Genomic DNA, 21,697 nt, shown 5'->3' with positions numbered 1-21,697 from the left:
TCACTTTTTTTTTATAAAAGAACATTCCTAGAATTTTATTAAATTTCGAGAGATTTAAGAAAACTTTCTTATCAAATAAAATCGTTGTTAAAGCTCGTTTTATTGCGTTTAATGTTAAACGTAAATATTGTAATTTTGACGCAATCGCAAATCTTGCAATAAATTTAACAGCGATAATGAAGTCAATAACTAAATAATTTATACGGTACACGATTATTATTATTATCTGTGCCAATAACTTCTGTCAAACGAACGCCCGCTTGTCATTTAATAAACATAAATTAAACCGGTCACAGAACATATAAACGGTAGCCGCGCTGTCATTCGTAGCAGGATTAAACGCGGCATCGTATTGTCGATAAATTTTCCATGACATGCGTTTCTCTGATAAATTGCACGCTATATTTAATTATGGAAATACCTAATGAATGGGACGTAATTCATCACTTTCCTACCTCTCGCAAGCGACAACATTTCTGGATTCAAATAATAGCACATTATCGTACTTTAACGTAATTTTATCCTACATCAAAAATATGACGATACAGAAAGAAATCAATACACTGAAAAAAAAGATTGGCTGCTGCAGCAAATTAGATGGTAAAATATGGCATAGCATTTAATTTTTGGTTGCTGCAGCCAATTTTTGGTTGTGTTAGCCTATCTGCAATGTCAGTAAAGGATTTTGATAGGCTAACACAACCAAAAATTGGCTGTCGCAACCAATTAAAAATGCTATGCCATATTTTACCATCTAATTTGCTGCAGCAGCTAATCTTTTTTTTTCAGTGTAGATTTTGACCTTATAACATAAAAAAAATTTTTTTAATTTAAAATTGGAATAAATATTCCTTTTTGTATGACAAATATTCATTTTAGAAAATAACTATCTCTACGGATTTTCTATTTTAAACAGAATGTTTGATGGCAAGTTAGATAAGACATACTCAATAGGAATTCCAATAAAATCACGCTAACAAATCAGTTATGTATTCGATCATGGATCGATATCGAAGAGCGATTGTGTTTTATCTATCATCTTCGCGGAAATGATGAAAAATCGATGCACGAGCATAATAGATATTGAAAAAGCTATATATGTTATCTTGATTATTTAAGCGAGAAATGCATATACTTCGGGATTTATTTAACGATTAAATCTTCTTCCTTTAGTACAACGTAATAGTCTCCAGAACAAATAAACATTTTCCTTTTATAGTATAAACGCCACTTTACGTGCCATTTACGACTATTTACTGACTATCAAAGGGAAATGATGGTGATAGTCTCGGCCCATTTTTACAAGTGTTTTACAGCGATCTCATTATTCCGTTTTATTCAAATTGTTTTTATTTGTAAATGGCATGTAAGAAAAACGTATCGCTTATAACGTCACGATTCAATATGATTGAAATGAGGATTCAGGAACTTTAAAAGATATGAGAAAAGTAGGGTAAACAATAATAAATAGACAAATTCCAAGAAAGTTTCCAAGGGATGAAGGTCAATAAATAATCTCTTACATCAAAATATAATATCCAAATTTATTGCGCTTTCGAAAGGGATTGGTTGCCCTTCGCAAGATAGAAACGCAAGCAGCTTTATTCATCACGTCAAACCTACGAGTTACAATACGCTGTAAAAAAAAGTATAAACAAAAGTAGAAAAAAATCTCCCGAAAAAACACATAGGTAATACAATGAAGTCGCTACTGTGTACAGGCGAGAGGAAAAGGGAAATATGCGAATTAATAGTTATGGAATGGTTTTCGGTAAAGCGGCAAGGAAAGCGGATTATTCTTACGAATAAATGAAGGATTTACAACTGAAATCGCGTAGCTGAATAGCTGCACGCTAAATTCATGTTAAGTGCATATTCGCGAGTGCGTAACAATTGAATAATAATGTACTTGTAACCCAAAATTATTCGCGAAATATGGAACGAGATATATATCTCTACATGTTTAGATTGTAGCACTAAATAAATACTCACGTATTTGTTTAGTACAGTGAAATTTTCACTTCCAGAATTAAATTGTGTCTTGAACCATATTATATTATATTATATTATATTATATATATATTTTGTCACTTATTTATATAGAAGGAACGTCTATTATTTTAAACTTACTTTGTTAAATTAATTAATCATATTATTAAAACTAAATATTATATATTACGCTAATATGTGACTTTTTTACACATAATAAAGTTCCATCTGTACAAAAAAATAAATAGCAAAGAGAGTGAGATTCTACATTCAAAACTACAATTTCAATTCCAGATGTATTTTAAATTCACCGTTCATCCCAAAATATTTCCTCTTGGATTAAAATCTTGAATTCTCTTGAGAGTCATTAGATTTTTATAAACCCATGATATTCATAATTTTTTTAGATCTTTTATCATAAAATTTTGACACCGAATTCCTTGATGATCAGAAAAAGACTGCCTGTTTCGCGAATAATGCACTTTGCGAAAATTCAAATGCTGTGCGTTCGCGCGATTAACAATGAAAATAATAGGATGATCGTCGCAACGAAGCTATGATCGATGCAAAGAAAATCGCATTATTAAGTATCTGTCGTGCTGAACGTTCCTAATGAATCTTATAATCGCAATAACGCGTTAATGGGATTTTAAGTCAGAAATCCCGCTTTCGTGGTGTACGTTTAATGTTAAAGGCATCTCATCCTCGTTGCTGATAATCCAATGTGCAATTTAAATTCGCTAGGAATGAACAGTTGTACTGTTATTAAGATTATCATAATTACAGATTATCATTTTAGCGTTAAACGTGCCTCACGAATACAAGTGGTTCTCATGCTGCTCAGAATTATCACGTAACTAAAATGTAAATAATGCAAAGGCAATACCTTAATTTAGATCATGTATTCTTATCTTTTTGCGCGAATGCGCATTTTGCACGATAATTCCTGAGTTATATCTTCGGACATCGAATGAAATGAAAATTCGTGATTTTTGGTAAATGAAAATTTCTAACAAGCTGAAGGGAAATTTTAAGGACTGAAATTTAATATTTAGAAGGCAAGATAATTTTCCTCTCGAAGAATATTCTCACTCAAAAACAGATTCATCAGATTTTTTTTATTGATAATCTGTAATTATCAATAAAAAAAAAGCTAATTTCTCACCCAAAATATTACAGATGGTTTACAATTTACAACTAATGGTTCTAATGTAAGAAAAAGGAGAATCTAATAGATACATCTAGAATTGTCATGTAAGGTTTGTTTTTTTTATTCCTGCACAAGAATTCCCTTTCTAATTATTTTTGCCAAATATCAAACATATATCTATCTTACTGTAAATTCCAAAAGTGTACACGAGTTTAGCCATAGAAAACAGATATAGACATCTCTGCACCGCGAACGAAGATATAACTTATTAATTTAAACGCGAGAACCACTTGCGCAGGTTTGTGTTGCTCACTACAATGTTTTAAGAAAATATCACCTTACGCGCTAATAAGGCCTATATTTTATGAGCTTTCTACAATAAGCCATTACCTAAGCCAAAGTCTTATAAGCCGTAAGAAATTAACCAGTCACAGTCAAATGTATGAAAAATAATCGATTATGATTGATCAATTTTTCATATCTTAAAACTTAAAGCTTAGATAATGGCTTATTATAAAAAGTCCATTAGGTATTACATCTCCATTCTACGTCGCACGTGTAGCATTAAATAGCGGGTGTGTCGTCGTTTCGAGTTCCGCGATCAATGCATGGATCAAACATCATGGATTATCGTTCCATCTACCGCAATTTGATCCACTCAATATGGGTAACACGCAAGAAGGAGTAGTGTTTGTAATGCAAATATACATGATGAGATTCGGACGGTCGCTCCTTCTAGTTACGAATTATTAATATTTGCGCGGCACGAATGCGGAAGCCTGGAAAATACCTGGGATTAGCTTGCTCGTTTATCACACATGATAACGCACATCGGCGCGTGTGCGGGGTGATGATTTCCGCGTTCCCTTAAAAAGTAAAATCGTCGCATTCTGCGTAAAACACTCAGTTACAGTTACTAGCTTGTATCCTAAATTTTAAAAAACCGTGCTACCGTAAAATCGTACGGGAGACGTTTCTTCTCGTAATTTTTTTGTGTCTTTCTCCCGGAAGAAAGATTAAACGTCGCAGACGCTTGGAAATCTCAACTTGAGCTCTCCAAGCGAGATTTATCGAAGTCGGATTTTCGAGTGGATTTTCTCGGACCATTAAACGATCGCGGTTCTCCTCTGAATTATCGTATCAATCACGAGTCTCAGAATCGTCCCTCAGTGAAGATTTCTCCTTTATAATCTCTAAATCCATGAAACTTCGGAGCTTTAAATGGCCGACGCGATTTCTGTATCGCAACGATTGCGAAGAGGACGGAAGGGAGGAAAGGAGTCATTACGGAGACAAGATTAAACGAGGCGTTTTTTTAGCTCAGGTACGGAGGAATTCATTTTTCGCTTTCCGCTACGGTTTCAGCCACCTGTTTTTCCTTTCTTCTAACGTAAAACTAATTTTACGTCACACAATGCCTGAGCGAACTCAACGTCCACGACAGGAAGCACAAATTAACTTCGAATATTCATCGCGCGAAAATGTCAGTTTGACAATCTATTTAACAAATATTGTCTATATTAAATTAACATCACATTATTTTCTATTGGTATAATAGCAATGGAAAGAAACGATAAACGGGTGAAATGATAAGAAATGACGATTACGCAGTCTATGTCCAACATCATATATCACCATCGTATATCGTTCTGCGAATAGATGAATTGCATACATAAAAAAAAATTTACTAAATCTCAATATATATTTGTTTGAATAGTATTAAGTAAACATTTGCTTACAATAAATAAATATTTATTGAATAAAAAAATGATAAATTTAAATGGTAGTTGAATCAAATGGTTTTTGGATCGAATAAATATATGTCTATATTTAGTAAATATTTACTCAGAGAAGTCTCAGAACTATTCAAACAAATATTTATTAAAATTTATTATTTTTCTTCAGTGCAACGATTATCAATTTGCGGTATGGAGTCAAACGGGAATTGACACACCATCATGTTTCTGAATCTCGACTACTTTTTGATCTGGACATTTTTGTTTTTATTGTTTTTATTGAAAACATAACTATTTGTAATATTCATCGGTGTGAATCATTCGTTGATTATTCGCGTGTCTACGGTACGTACGAAATAAACAGAGTATTATGTAACGGCGTCGCACGATGAAATTGAAATCGTCGCGAAGAAAGTGAGATGTCACAGGAATACCTAACAAACGATTCTGCGTTTCTGCGAGATGTCTTTATTGTATGTGTCGTCTGCACGAATAGAAAAAAAATTAAAAGAACACTCTATCTGGCTGATCGGTGATCATCGACACGAAAACTGAAAACAAGAGAGAGAAATCGTGGCACGTCTCGCAATAAAACACAGATATAAGACGCAGGTATAAGACACGGAGAATATATCCGGAGTAGGTTTAACGACTCGCACGTAGCTCTTGTGCTTCCGCCGTATACGACCGCAAAATATACGCGCGCGCTTAGAATACCATTTTTCCTGCGGTTGAGGAGAGAAATCTTTACATCCCTTATTAATCTTTCACATTCGACACGCATCGAGAATGCCGAGGATTGATATAAATCTCTGATTCTTCGAGTCCAGTGGAATTCAAGTCTTCGGATTCATAATTACAATTTGGTCTTCCGGAAATAAGGATAGCTCGTAAAGAAACTACATATGTAACAAACTCGAGGATATTCTCAGATCTTACGTGATTTGGAGCATTGGAGTCAGGGAGTCAATCGTGTAACTTTTTCCTTAGAGCGAAAAAATAAAAAGTAAAATTTTTTTATACATATATGTGTATATGTATATACCATACATACATAAAAATTTTCACTTTTCACGTTTCCACTCCAGAGAAAAAGTTACATGATCGATACCTTGAGACACTTTGAAGCTGAAACCTCAAGTTCAAATCACTTGAAGTTGTGGCCGTTCGAAATTTGATTCCAATGTTCTTAATTTAGAACTCGAAATTCTCGAGTAGTCTGAAAATCGAAGTCCTAAATCTTCAACTACTTACAGTTTTGACTCTCAACTTTAAACAGTTGAAACTCGATACGATTGTAGTACTTTCGATAGTAAGTTCTTGAACTCATTAGTCTCTCGAGATTCGATCAACGATTGTTATCGGTGAACTCGTTATCGCGGATAAACATTGTTCTATGAATTGTGAAAGCGACGAGTTTTATGGGAAAGAGACTAACAAACTGGGGAAGTCGGCGCAGAACGAATTTCGCGGTTGATTACGACTGGGATCCTTGATACCACAACGAGTTATCCCTCTACGTGATACCGCGCTTCGAATGAAAGAAATATTTCCAGGCAGTGAAATAAAATATTAAGAACGGATCGAAGGTAAGGTGGGTTATCTCGAGTCGCTCAAATTATTTTATATATCCTATATTTTATATATCCAGACCAGTCTATAACCTGAGTCAAATTTTAAGGAGAGTGTCGTACAAGAAAATCGACTTTCCAGTGTCTGTCGTGTGTACGAGCTTGTACCTCCGGCTGGTCATCTTGTCGATGAAGCTCTTTGTCTCCGCCTCGCTGTGATGAGGACTCCATCGTATCGACAGTATCGATATTTTTATGACGTCCCATGGGATGGTGTCGAGTACCTGCGATAATTTTCAATGCCCTTACGACAAGCCCTTGCGACGCTTGTTACCGGCTTTGTATTTTTATCACTCTCCGATCGATCACAATTCTAAAGCTCGTACATGTTTTTCAATCGCGAAATTATCATATTACAATAAAAAAAATACGATATTTTTGACGCATATATAATAATTATAAATCTAAATCTCGACGTCTTTCTCTCGTCGTAAAACTGTATCTATTTTTTTTACTAAAGAAAACGTAACAAAAATATGCGTGATGAAATAAATAAATATACTTTTATATATGTACTTTTCTAGACGCGAGGAAATAAATGTAAAAATTTTTAATTGAAAAATTTTTTTGTTTTGTGCAAGTTATATATTTCGAGGACTCTAGATTATTAAATTTATGTTGTTTACCTGACCATCGGGAGCGTCGGGACTGTCAAGACTTAAGTAATCCAAGATCGTGGCATTATACGCTAACAGCACGCTGTAGAGAGGAAAGCACTTGAGTCTAGTGGTAGGAAAACCGTCATCCGACGACACGAGGCTGTTAGGACCATCGCCTAACTTGGTGACCTGGACCTCCGATTCCTGATGATACTTTATCTGCAATATACCATTCGCCCGCGTGAGACGCGCATTCTTATTGCGTTCGATTTATCATCGGCCTCCTTCCAGGACGACCTCATCCAGTGATGACCTTTCACCGCTTTCTCACCTCTTTGGTATCCGTGTCCGTGCTGAGACAGGCATGGAGGACCCTCGATCGCGGGTGTCTGGTACTTCGTTGCGCTTCGAAGAAGCTCTTGGGCTCGGTGAGTATCAAAACACCGCGCCAGTTCAGATTGGACTCCAGCCAAGCGGTGCTGGAAATCGCACCTATCTGAAAAAAAAGATGACACCTAACGGTGATGGATTTGCAGGCCTGAATCGTGATAAGGAGGTAAATTGGCCTAATTCCCGCCGGTCTAATTCCCGCTTTCAACGAATAAGATAAATTGGAAAGAGCGTGGAGAGATACCCAACTCATCTATCTCGTTCATCTATTTTTAACTGGTTGCGTGCTGACGGCGATCCGCTACTTTTGCGTGTTTCGCTAATGTTACGGTGCACTATCATAGGCGATAAAGAATTGTTAGCGCAGCCGTGCGGTATCTAAAGCGAACTTTCAAGACTGCTGAAGTACCGGTATACTTGGCCCTAATTTAATCCGAAATTTGATAAGATGTAAGAAAGAAGGCGTATGTAAGAGAACGTAAATTTTCACTTCAAGGGGGATTCTATTCTTAGTTGTTTGAAAAATATGCTCGTGATACTTTCATATATTATGTACCGTACTTTACACACACTCTCAAAAATTCATAAAAGAGTACTATCGACGTATGAAATAATCTGGAAAAATGTAATTTTCAACTCTTGCAATGCCGCTATAGGATGTTTCAAAATTGCTCATTTTAATTTCAATTTTAAAGAGCGAGAGAAGAAAAAGAGAAGAAAAAAGAGAATTCATATTTTTCTAAAGAATTTTGGAAAATGGAGAACCATCATTTACATATTGTAACTCTTCAATAATTAATTATAAGTATCTCAGTAATATTAAAACTAAAATTGAAATTTCTAAAAAATGCTTAAATTGCAAAACGCGGTTATTTAATTACGAAAACTTGCTTCGCGGAAACCTCATCATCTTCAGCCGCTTATACTTGGGAAATTGTCGATGCTCCGACTTTTTAATTAATGAAAGATCACCCAGAAATTGATTGAGTAATTAAGGATTTTAGAACATCCCTCGTAATACGGACCATCTATTCTTCAGCGTCTGTAAACCGCAAGTTTCACGGACAAAGATATTACACCGTCACATTAGAAGGATGAGACTCTCAATGTGCACAACGGTGACACGTGAGACATTAATCACACTCCCGAGGGTTGAAACGAAAGATTCCTCACCCTGCTGATGTACTCTGCGTAGATACCCTCGCGCTTCCCCTGCGACAAAGAAGCCACGTACTTCTCCTCTGAGGTCTGATTGGCATTCAACGGATCCTGATGGGTAGTCGGTTTCAGATGTACTTGTCGTATGTACGCCACCAATTGCGGATTGTCCATCGAAACGCTGTCCAGCACGTAGTCTCTGGTCATGTTAGCGTCGAATGCCTGTCTCCTGTAACGGAACATCCACTTTAAGCTACACCAGTGGTGTTCAATCTTGCATAATCTGGAGCTCGATCGTGTAATCCTCTCGTAGCGGAGTAAAAAAGAAGTGAGGAGTATAAATTTCCACACGAGCTCGCCGAAATCCGATCGCTTCTCTACAGTGAATCGCGAGTCGCCTGCAGGCTTTGCGACGCAGAACGGTAGGATTTTATGTACGAGATAAATGAAGAATTCGAAGTAATTAAAAATACTGAGTAATGAGACTGCATAATGATGTCAAATATTTCATAAAAATTCAACAGATTCATATCTCTTATTGTTTTAAAATCACAAAAATCAGTATCATCTTTTTAAATATTAGGAATGAGAACTAGCTTGGTCGAAAGTTAAAAAAGATTTATAACAATATCAAAATAATTTTAAAAAATCCATATTTTTCTTTATTTAAAAAAAATTTTTAATTTAACGTAAAAAAATTAAAAGCAGCAATTTTTACCTCAAAGCCGCAGCCTCGCTCCAGAAAAGAAGCAGAATCATAGCGGTGGAAAAGGCAATAAGAAAGGCCAAGCAGGGGGCTACTCTCCTCCACCAGGTCCTTTTATAATTGGCAAACGATGTGCCGGTTAGTGTGGGCCCTACAGGCGGTGGCAGACCTCCATTTGATGAAGGTGTCCCTGCGGGAGCCATTCTGTGGAAACACAACGAACGTGTAAACACGTGCTGCATGCAAATTACGGAAAAAAGACATCCGTGACGAGTTGCAGTCCCGACAGCTTATTGACGCATTTCACGTATTCCCAACTCTATTCTCCGAGGGTGTTTTTAAAACCCGGGATTTCGGCAGCGGCACGTAACACCTTTATAATCCCTTAATAACATTGGAATTTTAAACATCCATTGTGGATAGTCATAATTTTTTTCTAAATTTTCCGGTAACTCAAGTTAATCTAAATTTAAATAAATATAGATTAAAAAAGAAAAGAAAAAGTGTTATCCAGGATTAAGAGATATTATCGAAAGGATATTTATTAATAAATTAATAATATGTCAATAAAATCTCTTGTCTCACAATTAACGTACGGAACAAAAAATTCAGTGGAAATCGATGAAAGAAGAATTTATATATTGTATAATTTGAGGATAACACTTTTGAGGCTCAGTTTGCAGATCGCTGTGTCGTAATCCATTGCTAACCATTAGTACATATGTATCGCCGTACACGACGATAACCCGTAAATTCTTTGATACTTCTGAATATAATTTAAGGAATTTACAGTTTGAAATTTGTCCGTGTATCTTAAAATATTTCAAAAAATGCAAAAGATGATTTCTAAATTTCCTTTGAGAAAGGTATCCATTTTCGAAACGATGCTTACAAAAGAAACTGCAATCAAACAGATGGGACACCCTGTAAACGCGCGCGGCAATGCATACAGGTATGAATCACCCTGCACTTTCTAACCAGCATTTTTTCAGTCACGTTCAAGTGAATGCACGCCTAAGGATTCGAGACAGGAAGACCCTCATGGATCAGATTATAATTCGTTTGTTGCCTATTATGCGTCGGAAGCTACCGCGCTGAATAAAAATTCACTTCTCTACACAACTATTTTTTTTCTATCTTTTTTTTACGATATAGATTAACTTTGTATTGTATTTTTCATTTATTTTATGGTATATCCAAGTTTGATAGAAAACAAACAAAACAAAACAAGTGCGTAAATATTTTTATAAATTTTTTTATCCTCTAAGTTATTGAAAAAATAATTATTATTTGTTTTATAAAATTGAGATATTCCAGTGAAACGAAATAAATGTTATATTGAGTATTAATTATATGGTACAAAAAAAAACATTCGAATTCAAGTAATAAAAATAGGCCGCCGTAAATTGGCGGGATCTCTTCTCATCGGAATTTACAGAAATAGTTTTTTTTCGGTGGGAACGCTGGATAAGTCTACATGTGTTATGCCATGCATAACAATGTCTGTTCCGTTATTTGTCTCACACCACACTATTAAGCAAGGTTTGTCGGTACCAACTTCGCATCGCTTCGAGCATCGGGAGGTTTGCCACTATAATTTGCTGTAAAACTTTTAATAGAGACAAAGATGATGTGTTCGCTTCATCAAGTTTGCTTATCTAAATTGAAACGGTTCTTCTCAATGTTTTGCGGCGTATATTACGAAACTTACTCTCTCGCATTCTTCGATTAATCAATCTAATAAAGTTAGTTCCTTTTCGTAAAAATCATCAAAATATCAACTGTTTTCATTGAAAATAACCAAATCACTCGGGGATTGCATTCTATCGGGGGAACGATAATTAAAGCTCCATTTATCCGAAAATTTTTATTTCGAGAACTCCACATTCACGATTTTGAGCGAATCTTGCTTTAACATAATTAATTTTAGAAAAGGAAAAAAAATTGAAAGTTATGGAAAAAATTTTCTGAGAATCCAAGACAGCTTAAGTTTTTCCAATTCGAAAAATTAATTTACAATTTTAAGAAAAAAATAAAGTAAATTAGTAAATTAAATGTGATTTTATGATTTTTACCTGCTAGTAATTAATTAAAAACAGGGTTGGTAAAAAACATGTTTTAAACGCGTTTTAAACACTTTAAAACATATTAAATTAATGTTTTTAATGTTTTAAATATGTTTTTTTATAGTATATTGTTTAAAACATATTTGAAGCATTAAAAACATATTTAAGAAGAAAAACAGTATGTTTTATTCTTAAAAAAAAAAAACATTAGTCTTTACCAACCCTGATTAAAAATAATAATATAAAACAAAACAAATCCAATAATCCATATCATTCGATTATCCTCATCCTCTTGAGTTAAAAAAAAAGTCAACTCTAATTTGTCCTTCATCTAAATAAAATCCTGGCTACGCCCATGTATCGAGTAGTCATTTCTATTTTTTTAGACCAATATTATATTTCTCGTGTAAAAGATAACTGTATTCTAAAATTCTTTGACTTTTCAGTAATTCTGTTCTTTATATTAACGAAATATTTGGTTTTTTATCACTTTCTTTATTTTCATAATAATTTATTCACTCCCTTTTAATGAGTAAGAAACGTTGGTAATATTAACGAAACTTCCATCATATTCCACATTTTTCACACGCATTTAAAATCGAAATTTTACGTAAAAAATGTACGGCGTTCGGTCGAATCACCGATGAGATAAAATCAGACTCGTTAAAGGATTCATAAATGAAGATCTTCATTACCCTTGGTAATTCGCCGTCGTATTTAATTTACTCACTTCATTTTCGTCGGCCTCCGCTTGTGTCCCCTCTTATCCGTGAGATAGAAACTCGAGGACCATTTAAGTATCTCCCGTTCGTGATAAAACACTCACTTTTTCGCTTCACAAGCGCTTGCCATCCTCCGCGCGCGAGTTCGATTGGAGAGATTAGAAATCGCAACTTGCAGCGATTACGTCTTCGAGTTCCTCGACACAACACGCGACACGCGTCTCACGTATCAAGTCTGACGTCACTTCCAAACGTCACGAAGTATCGCGCAGCCACAATATTTGGTAGCGCCGGCTGAACGCCGTGTCACGTGGGTTCGACCTTCGCGGCGTGTTGTCTTCGTCAGTGTTGTGTTGTCTTGGTGTCTTGTGTCAGATCGTTTCGCTTTCCGCCGCTCGTTTCGCTCTTCGCCCTCTCCTCTGAGAGACGCGCTGCAACGGAAAGATTTTTCTCACGTCGACGAACGGCAGGAGAGTGATCAATCGAAGCCCGAAGCTCGTTTCCTCGCGGCTCCTTTGTTTCCGCGGTTGTTTGTTGCGGGTGTGTTATGTAACAAATCGAATATCCGGTGCAATCTTCCTCCTCGATCAAATGGAGGGCTCAAGACATGTTTTTCTCGAGATGTGCGTCTCTCGGTAAAAAGTTGTGTCTACACAATTTTCCGAGATACGTTCGAGTAAGCTCCTCTCCTCAAAGTAAATCGAATGATTTCAGAGTCTTCAAAACGCGCAGTCCGATTTTTTCAAGGACTTTGTAGATGCTCAATGTGATTCGACTTGCAGCAATTTTTCGGATAAATCCAATTAAACAATCGTCGGATCCTCAACGGTTAAATATCCTTTGATCGTTCCACTTGTGGTTTACGAAAAAAAAAAATTGAGTCTCTCAGAAGGTTGGAAATAATTTAGACTTTAGACGATTGGTTCTCGAATCTCCTTGGATGCAGGACCAAATGCTTCAAAGAACGTTCACTGCATTCCCTTCTTCGTTCCTTCGCTCTTCTTTGCGAGTGTGCTTTTTTTTCTTTTTCTTTTTTTATTGCACGGCTGTCCCCTAGAAGGATTCTCGTGCTTCTCGATGCAGCTGGATTTTTATAGAACCGAGTCCTTGAAGTAGTAGTTATTCACTGCGGTTCCCTTCTCTGGATTTTTCTCCCTTGCTCTCCACCCGTGTATTTATTGCAACGATGCTGCCTCGAAGATCTTCCACGTGTTTGTCGACACGAGCGGAATTCTCCGCGTGATTGGCATTTTCCATGAAATATTCGATGAATCGCGATTACTTTTCTCCCTCGGCTACACTGAACGGAAATCGCTGAAGGACAATCGCTGTCACTGGAGAATCAATCGAATATTCGATGCAGGCACGGAGCAATCCTGTCCCGCAAAGAATTCCTCGCCGACCGACCGACGAATTTCTTTCGCCTCGGAAGATTTTCCCCTCCCGGAATGCACTCGGGACCACTGCCGCGGGGACTCCCCGGCGAATTCCCGACGGATAGAGGGGATCCGATGGGCGAGAGACGACGACGGGATCGTATCGGCTCGCTGACTGTCGGCGCGATTCGCTCCGTCTGTCTCCTCGGTCGCCGACTTCTTCGCCGACCGACATCGAATTACATATATATGTATATACATGTATCGATTCGAGCGAGAGACAACGACCGTACGCAAGAGACGGGCGGGAACAAAGAGACAGACGGGAGACGCCGGAGTCGCGGCGCGGTGCGGCGCGGTGCTACGCGACGCGACAGACGAACGTTCCGCACGCTTGTGGCGGCCGAGAAAGCGTGTGTGTCGTGTATATTATGGTCGAATGTCGCATTGCAGCGACGACGTCGGCGGCGGCGACGGCGGTGGCGGCTGCACACATGATGAAGCCCGCTGCCGCCGCATCTGTCGTCCTCCATCCTCCCCGCACTCACGTCTGACTCCATTCTTTGCGTTTCTTCACTCGGGAACTCGAGTCTTGGAACCTCTGTTCCGTCAATGTCGATATAGACCCTGCTGCGCGACAGACGGCGAACGTGGTGTGCGAAAGGGCCGAGAAAAAGACCGTAAGGCGTTATTAGACGGAAAATCACCGAGCGGCGAAATCAACTTTTAAGGCTCGGTGCCACCGATGTAAGATTAATGTTAATCTCGGTTCACTTTGTTCTCTGTCTTTTTCTAATGCTCGTGTCTACCACGTGGTTTAATTTTAATCTTGGTTCAACTAACTCTTCATTTTTTCCTACTTCTAAAAAAAGATGAAAAGTAAGTTGGACTAAGATTAAAATTAATCTGCGTTGGTAGAAACAGATAAATTCTAACAATAAGAATTTTGGTTCCACTAATAGAAGATTTAACTTTAATCTCGGTTTAACTTTTTCTAATTATAATTTATTCTTTTCTAATGCTTAGTAAATTGAATTTAGATTAAAGTTAATTTTACATTAGTGGAACCAGGTCTAAGTGGGATGGCCACAGCGCTACTAATTTTTTTTAAACCTAATTTTGAAAAAAGAAACTATAAATTATTGTCCAGGTGCTCAGTCTTAAAATTCATTATTTTTAAGAATATAATTAATACAGATTTATTAATTATAATATAATATAGTAATAAAAAATATAACTATAAAATAAAAATTTTTTTAGCATGCTACCAATTAGCTTTAAATCACCTAATATTTATTTAAAAGTTAAAGAAACTTCATCGGTTGAAGTTTCCTCAACCTTATTTGCCCATCAAATATAAAAAAACGGAGGTTTTTTTATATTCAAGTTAATGTTATGTGAATCAACCAGCGTGTGTCTACAGTATTGGAATTTTCGATCCGAGTTTCCATTATTTGAAATCCTAATATTCGGAAATAATTACTAATGGTTTCGAGTCATTAACTCGGAAAAAATTGGCTAACTCGCCTTTACGTCTCTCGCGTGATGGATTCGATTGGAAGCAATAGCGTACACTGGTGCGCACAAATTGATTAAATCCGTATGCTGATAGAATACGAATGATTCGATCGATACAATGGTGATGCAACTACCAGCGTAGGTCATTGTCGTTGACAAAACTTCTGCTGGACCATCCCGGCTATCAAAACAATCGTAGACCACGTTTACCTAAATACTCGAGTACTTGGATAAATTTGTGCGAACAGCTTACACACACTGAAAAAAATGCATGTAATTTTACATGAAAATTACATGTCTATGATCGGAAAATTATCTAAATGATTGGAAATTTTCAATTTCCAGTAAATTTGCAATCATATTTATGTAATTTAAGTAATTTTCCAGTCATAAACATGTAATTTCCATGTAAAATTACATGCATTTTTTCGGTGCAGTTCACCAGTGTATGTATGTGTGCGTACCAGTGCATTCAACCGAATTCGCTACAGGCATAGCCAACGGATTTGCTGGTAGATAAAATATCATGTGAAGCTAGCCAACTGATAGGTTTGTTTAGCTTCCTGCACGCTATCTTCATCACTCTTATTTAACAGAGTCGCTCAGTGTAATTAAACGTATATTCAGAATGTAGAGAAGATAATTTCGCGAAATTTTTTAAAGCTAAACAAAGATTTTTTAATGAGCGGGGATAAAAATAATAGTAAAAAATATTATTGTATAATTATTTAGTACAATATTATCGATGCCCTCTTTAAATATAAAAGCTTTAAATCAAAACAAACAGGTTGAATTAAATGGAATTCTGGTTAAATCTAGTAAATTTAACCAGAAATCCAGTATACTTAACCAGAATTATAGATCATTTATTTTTCATCAGAATTCCAATTAATTCTAGCAAACATTTTTCTTCGTGTAATAATATTATTGAGTGTCGAAAGACTGCTTAAGTGTAATATTGGTCAAAAATTTTTTAATATTTATTTGAAAGTTGTATTTTTCATAAAAACTTGAATATATAAAAAAAATTCCTGAATATATAAAAAACTTGAATGTATATAAAAAAAATTTTTATATACATTTTGTATATAAAAAGATATTACATTAAGCAATGTATGCTAAATCAAAGCGTCCATTTTTTTATGTAAAAAGTTCGCTATTTCAAATTAATTGAAAAATGAAATTTCAATCTATTTACGCAAATAATTAATTTTATTTTTTACGTTATTAGAAATTTCTTTCACCAAAACAATTCAATTTCCGATGATTTCGAAATATTTTAAAAATAATCGCTATTCTTTTTAATTTCTAGTCTATCTGCAAATCATGAGAGAAAGTGCGACAACTCTTCGGTCTATATATAGTACAGAATTGCTAATAGCACTACAGTGTGATACAATGTTTACAGTAGACTTCAAAGCGTTATGTTACGTTTCATCAACTGTTCCCAAATTACATGACTGTACCGCGATAACTTATCTTGCTGAATTAACGACGCAATGATTCACCTTCATTACCTCGTGTATTTAACGAAAGTGTACATTCCCCTAGGGAGCATACAATGACTTGAACTGACTCTGACTCACTGAGTCAAAACTCCGCTTATACTGAAAACCGTCCTGCCTTAGAGGTTTGGAAATGGGATTTCTGAACCGTAGGTACGGCAAATCACGCTTCACTAACTCTTACGCGAGACTTGCGTGAATCACATTGCACGCGCACTAACACAGGCGATCCGTTTCACCATCGCTTTACTGCGGAACACGGGATATCCATCAGCTCGGGGAAAAGATCGGCGCAGGGGAAATCTTCAACTTTAACTAAGAGAGAGACGTCCTTCTTCTACCTTTTACCTCCGCCGCCGCCAGAACACCTGGGCGGCAGACCTCCCTGTATCTTTTCATTATTACACGGTGGTTTGCGTAGACACGTTTCTTTTTTTTGTCCTCAAATCGTGCGCCCGAATACGAGTGGCTCTTTTTCCGCGTACCTGTACCCGCTGCGGCCTATCCTTTCGCGTCAGTCAGGATCGGAACATCGTCCATGCAAACAGGTTTCCCTCTCGGCGGCGCTTGTCCTGCCAGCGTGTACTTTCCGCTCCCCGCGGTGTCCCCGAGGACGACGGCGAGCGGATCGCTCGTGATGACTCGACCCACTGACGACGGAGTCGCACACTGCCACGGTGTTTATGACACTGCGGATGATGACACGCGAGAGTACCCACCGAGAGGAAGTTCTTTCTCTTTCTCTCTCTCTCTCTCTCTCTCCCTCTCCTCTCGCCAATCTCTCGTTGGCCTTCTCTCCTCGCCTCCCACACGCGGAGTTCTCTTGTGGAGAACCTCCGTGGAAGCCGAAGCAGACGGATGGAGAGAAAGAGAGACGATACGTCGCGGTTCACACTCGCGCGACGCGTTCACCGCCGTTTGCGAGATGACACCTGAACAGGCTAACTGCCAAAGAGGAAGCACAGGCAACGTACCACTGCTGTGCCTTGGGCTCGTGGCGAGTAGACTGCCTCGACTGCCCTCCAGCACCTGGGACCCAAGCGCCTGACGCCGCGCTGGTTCGTTCGCCGAGTACAATGCCTCCTATATCGGGTGTCCTTCTTTAAAACACCGCCTACCTCCGTCCTCAACTATCCCCTTCAAGCCGACGAGGCTGCCTTCTCTTTCTCTCTCTCTCGCTTTTACGAGGACACGCTCCGCTCTCCTAGCCAGGTAGTGGCCAGTGATTCTCATCCCAGGTGAATGGTCCCACGGCTGAGTATAGATACGGTATTTATGGGGAACTTGACTCGATTACGGGCCTCTCAGACTCGCCTGAGAGTTCGAACGAGACTCCTTTATCTCTAATCTTTGACGATTTTAATCGGGGATTTGCTCATCGATGAAATGGAGAGAACAAATGATGCTTGGCTTGAAATGGAGTCGGAAAGAAATATCGCAAGTATATCTGTATCTCTTTTCGATTTTAATTAAACTTTTTATAAATCTTTCGGATTTTGCTTTATTTTTGCATTGCAAAAGCTATGTTTACCATAAAGATAAGAGTATTGTAAAATTATGCAACATTTTTATTTTGCGTTAATTACTTTTTCAAAGAAGAAAAGATTTTACAAAAAGAAAATAGGTCAACTTTTTCACAAAACATGTCACGATTTCTCTGCATTATTCTTATTTATTTCGTAGATCGTAGACACAATTAGATCAAAAGATTGAAAATTGCACCAGACAATTGTAAATAGATACGCAGAATGGAATACGAAATAATTCATTTTCCGCTAATGCACCCAAATGCAAATGCATGTTTTGCCGTTTCGAAGTTTGAAACAGACAATTCTCCGGAAGTTACCAGCGCTCTCCTGTTTACATATAATTTGATGTTATGATTTAATTTCTAACTCTTGCTGCTCTTACTATTCCCATACTTCTTGAAGCTATGTCTTGAAACAACTATAGCATTACTGGGATCTTTTACAAAATAAACTTTGAAACTTAAAGCGCGGAAACTTACGCGAAAATACATAGAAAAGATGAGTATCGTATTTGATAAAATACTTCGTTCCCAAATTGTTGATGAGATTGGCAAAGCGTTAACTCGAACGTGGAACTTCAGCGGACTCGCATTATCGAAACAACTACGACTGCATACAGTTGTTTCGGGCGCGGCTAAAATTAGCGCGAAACGGCATAAAAAGCCCCGTTAACTCGAAAGCCGGACACTGCAGCTCAGCCGGTCGGGCTGCATATTATTGATCCTGTAAGTTGTGCCCTTTGTATCGCAGAAACGTCATTGCTGAAGTGGACAAAGGCGGCCGGTGGTGCACGCGGTTCCTTGATCAATGCGGAATGAATTAATTTTAGATCGGAGAAGTCTAGAGAGGAGAAGTTGAGCCTCATCTGTGTGCACACGATGTATCTGTCAAGGAAAGTCGATATAACTTCGGCGACTTCCAAGCTCCGACTTCGTCTTGTAACGTACGAAAGTGCAACATCGCTCGACGTGTCTACCATAATGTTCATATTTTATTATGCATTATAAAGTTTATAATTAATCCGGAAATAGTCACTTGGGGCGTTTTTATATCGCAGCGGTGAGAAAATGTTGTAAAATATTGTTTTGTATGAATATTGTTTAATATATTTTCTTTCTTTTTTAATAATAATTCTGTACAAACTTTTAAATGTGCAAACTTTTAAATGGATCCATCGTAAACCCGTAATAAAAAAACGTTGTGTTAATTAAAATCTTTATTTTCTTTTAAATATTGTCATAATAAGCTACTTAACGTGCTTATATTTCATTTAATATTTGTTGGATTTCTACTTTTTTTTTAGAAAATTGTGAAACGTATATCTATAGTGTTCTCAAATACTAATAAATTGGAATATTGGAAAACAATCAATAATATACAATATGTTGAATAAAAAATCGGATAACGATATAATGTACGTTTCTATCATTATAATTACTTTAATCTCGAGTCAATTTACTTTTCGTCCTTTTCTAGTTCTAATTCTTAGAACTAGAAAAATGAAAAATGAAGAGTAAGTAAAACCGAAATTAAAGTTAATCTGCAATGAAAAGGAATATAATGTCTATTTCTATCAATTAATTTGGATTCACAGATTACTTGGTATCTTGGTTCAATTTATTCTTCATCTTTTTCTAATTATTATAATAGAATTAGAGAGAAAAAGATGGAGAATTAGTTGAATCAAAATTAAAATTAAACTACATTAGAAGCGTAAGTGTGAAAAATTTAATCGACCGGCCAAAATTATACCGACAAATCCCTCGGCGAATCCTCGTTCCATTTATGCGACATTTCCTCCATTGTGGTGATAAATTCTAAATACGCCGACCTTGGCGACGTGCTTGTATTTGGCGTATCGAATTTTCACGAGGGCAGTCATCGAAGGTGGACGCTTATGGATCCACGCTCATAATTCAAGAGGCTGTCGGCGGCAGGATGGCGCGGCGATATGGCGGCAGAAAGGCAGCATTTTTTATTTAGAAGCTCAGTGCGGAATAACGAGATCGTCTTTCAGCGAGAAGTGGAAGGAAAACTTTTAAGTATGCGACGACGAGGGACAAAACGAATGGACACGATAACGAACGGTAGAAGGAAAGGGTGGAACGATATAACAACGGGGTGATTTCACCGTCGCAACGTGTGTACATACAACCCCGGATTTTGACGGGAATAATCCGAGAAAAAAAATTCCGAGCGCTGGTGAGAAAAAACACTCAAAATAACTGCATTCGTGAGTTATATTTTATTACGGAATGTCCAGAGATTGTCAATGTCGGACGAACAAAAAAACTGTCTGGAATATTAAAATAGATTTCAGTGATCTGACACTGCAATTAATAGAAAATGTTTTATAAAACGCTTATTAATAATTTTTTGTATCTTCTTATTTCTCTTTTATCTAATTTTACAATATATTTGATTTAATCAGTTTAAATAAATATATTTATTTAAAAAAATACTGATTTCGGAAATAAATTTGAACAAGCACGTTTATAAAAAAATAAAGACGCTGATTACGACAATGAAAAATAAAATTTTATTCAACTCAATTTGTCTGTCTAGGAAAAATTTTAATAGCTATAAAACTCTTGAAAGACTGTGAAACAATACACTTATTACGCAACGCAACGCCAGGAAAAACGATTCTTTTATCCTTCCTCTTCTCAATTTACTGACATATTTTATATCCACTAAAACTTCTCGCTATGCAGAATTACGTAGATGTGCAAGGCGGAATGTAAATGTGCCGCATAAAATTTATAACGCGAGATGATGTAGCGATTAGCGTTTCATGCCATTGATTCGTGCATAGCGATGACAACGCTCGCGAGATCTATAAAATCATATAATCAAAGTTTATTCAGCCAGATGATCAAATAACATTAACGATTCCGCAATAACGATTCGACAACCCGCTCTATTTACCGGTTAATTCACCATGTTATCATTTTCGTTGGACATGACGGTCACAAAAATATAGGATGAATTTGAATAATTTTTAGAGGTCTATTCTTTATTGGCTGAATTAATATATTTGTTGTATTTCAAATGAAATAGACATATGTACTTGAAGTTTGGCGCAAGCGAGATAAAAAGTTTTAGTGCAGTCCAGTTCAACGACAAAGAACTCGCTTTAGACTTTAGAGAAAAGAGTGAAAGGTGTCAGTTGTAGCTTTGTGTTGTAGCTCGACATTGTCTTATATTGCAAACGACATGCACTCCGCCGGAGGCAGATGGTATGAATTCAGTGACATTGAGAAAACAGCTTGGCCGTCCATCACCCTTCGCCGTGACGAACAGTACAGCTGCATCTCCGGAGGGCACAGAATAACTGTAGTGTGGTGTGCCATGCCGAAAGTAGATAGAATTTACGCAGTAAGATTTCTGGTAGCCCCCCTGGCTCGCCGGACGGGAAGCCATTTAGATATGTCGACTAAAAGGGTCCAAATGTTTATCTTATATCTCTTATATCCCTCGCTCTGCGCTCTCGTATAATATTCCACATCGGTTTTCGTGCAAAGTAAATAAATTATGTAAAGTGTGCGCCGTACATGTATACTGAATATTTACATCATGTTCTTCGTTTCTTCACTGTCTCATTTTCACGTATCGCCACTTG

The 21,697-nt window shown here is 37.0% G+C and overlaps 1 protein-coding gene across 2 annotated transcripts; it reads right to left on the bottom strand.

Moving 5' to 3' along the window:
• Positions 1-6,304: 6,304 nt before the first annotated feature.
• Positions 6,305-17,259, bottom strand: LOC108728494 (protein Star). 2 transcript variants are annotated; one of them, XM_018457058.1, is made up of 6 exons: positions 17,032-17,259; positions 9,372-9,563; positions 8,669-8,882; positions 7,437-7,601; positions 7,133-7,324; positions 6,305-6,730 (listed from the first exon to the last, which is right to left on the bottom strand). In XM_018457058.1, exons 2-6 carry the CDS (start codon positions 9,560-9,562, stop codon positions 6,545-6,547), a joined length of 948 nt encoding a protein of 315 aa, XP_018312560.1. In that variant the 5' UTR covers position 9,563; positions 17,032-17,259; the 3' UTR covers positions 6,305-6,544. The 2 variants fall into 2 exon arrangements, with proteins under 2 accessions (XP_018312560.1, XP_018312559.1); XM_018457057.1 differs by lacking the exon at positions 17,032-17,259 and adding an exon at positions 12,156-12,924.
• Between the last annotated feature and the right edge of the window lie 4,438 nt (positions 17,260-21,697).

The sequence above is a fragment of the Mycetomoellerius zeteki genome, unplaced genomic scaffold (assembly GCF_001594055.1).
Source record: "Mycetomoellerius zeteki isolate Tzet28-1 unplaced genomic scaffold, Tzet1.0 scaffold62, whole genome shotgun sequence".
Classification (NCBI taxonomy): Eukaryota; Metazoa; Arthropoda; class Insecta; order Hymenoptera; family Formicidae; genus Mycetomoellerius; species Mycetomoellerius zeteki.
Note: the sequence above shows the minus strand (reverse complement) of the source record. Positions and strands in the feature narration are given on the sequence as shown.

Bases quoted from the DNA above. Each gene is read 5' to 3' on its own strand.
- LOC108728494 (XM_018457057.1), bottom strand. The intron at 8,883-9,371 runs GTAAAAATTGCT...GTTCCGTTACAG, and splicing joins AGCGAGGCTGCGGCTTTGAG to GAGACAGGCATTCGACGCTA. The intron at 7,325-7,436 runs GTGAGAAAGCGG...GGTATATTGCAG, and splicing joins CGGACACGGATACCAAAGAG to ATAAAGTATCATCAGGAATC.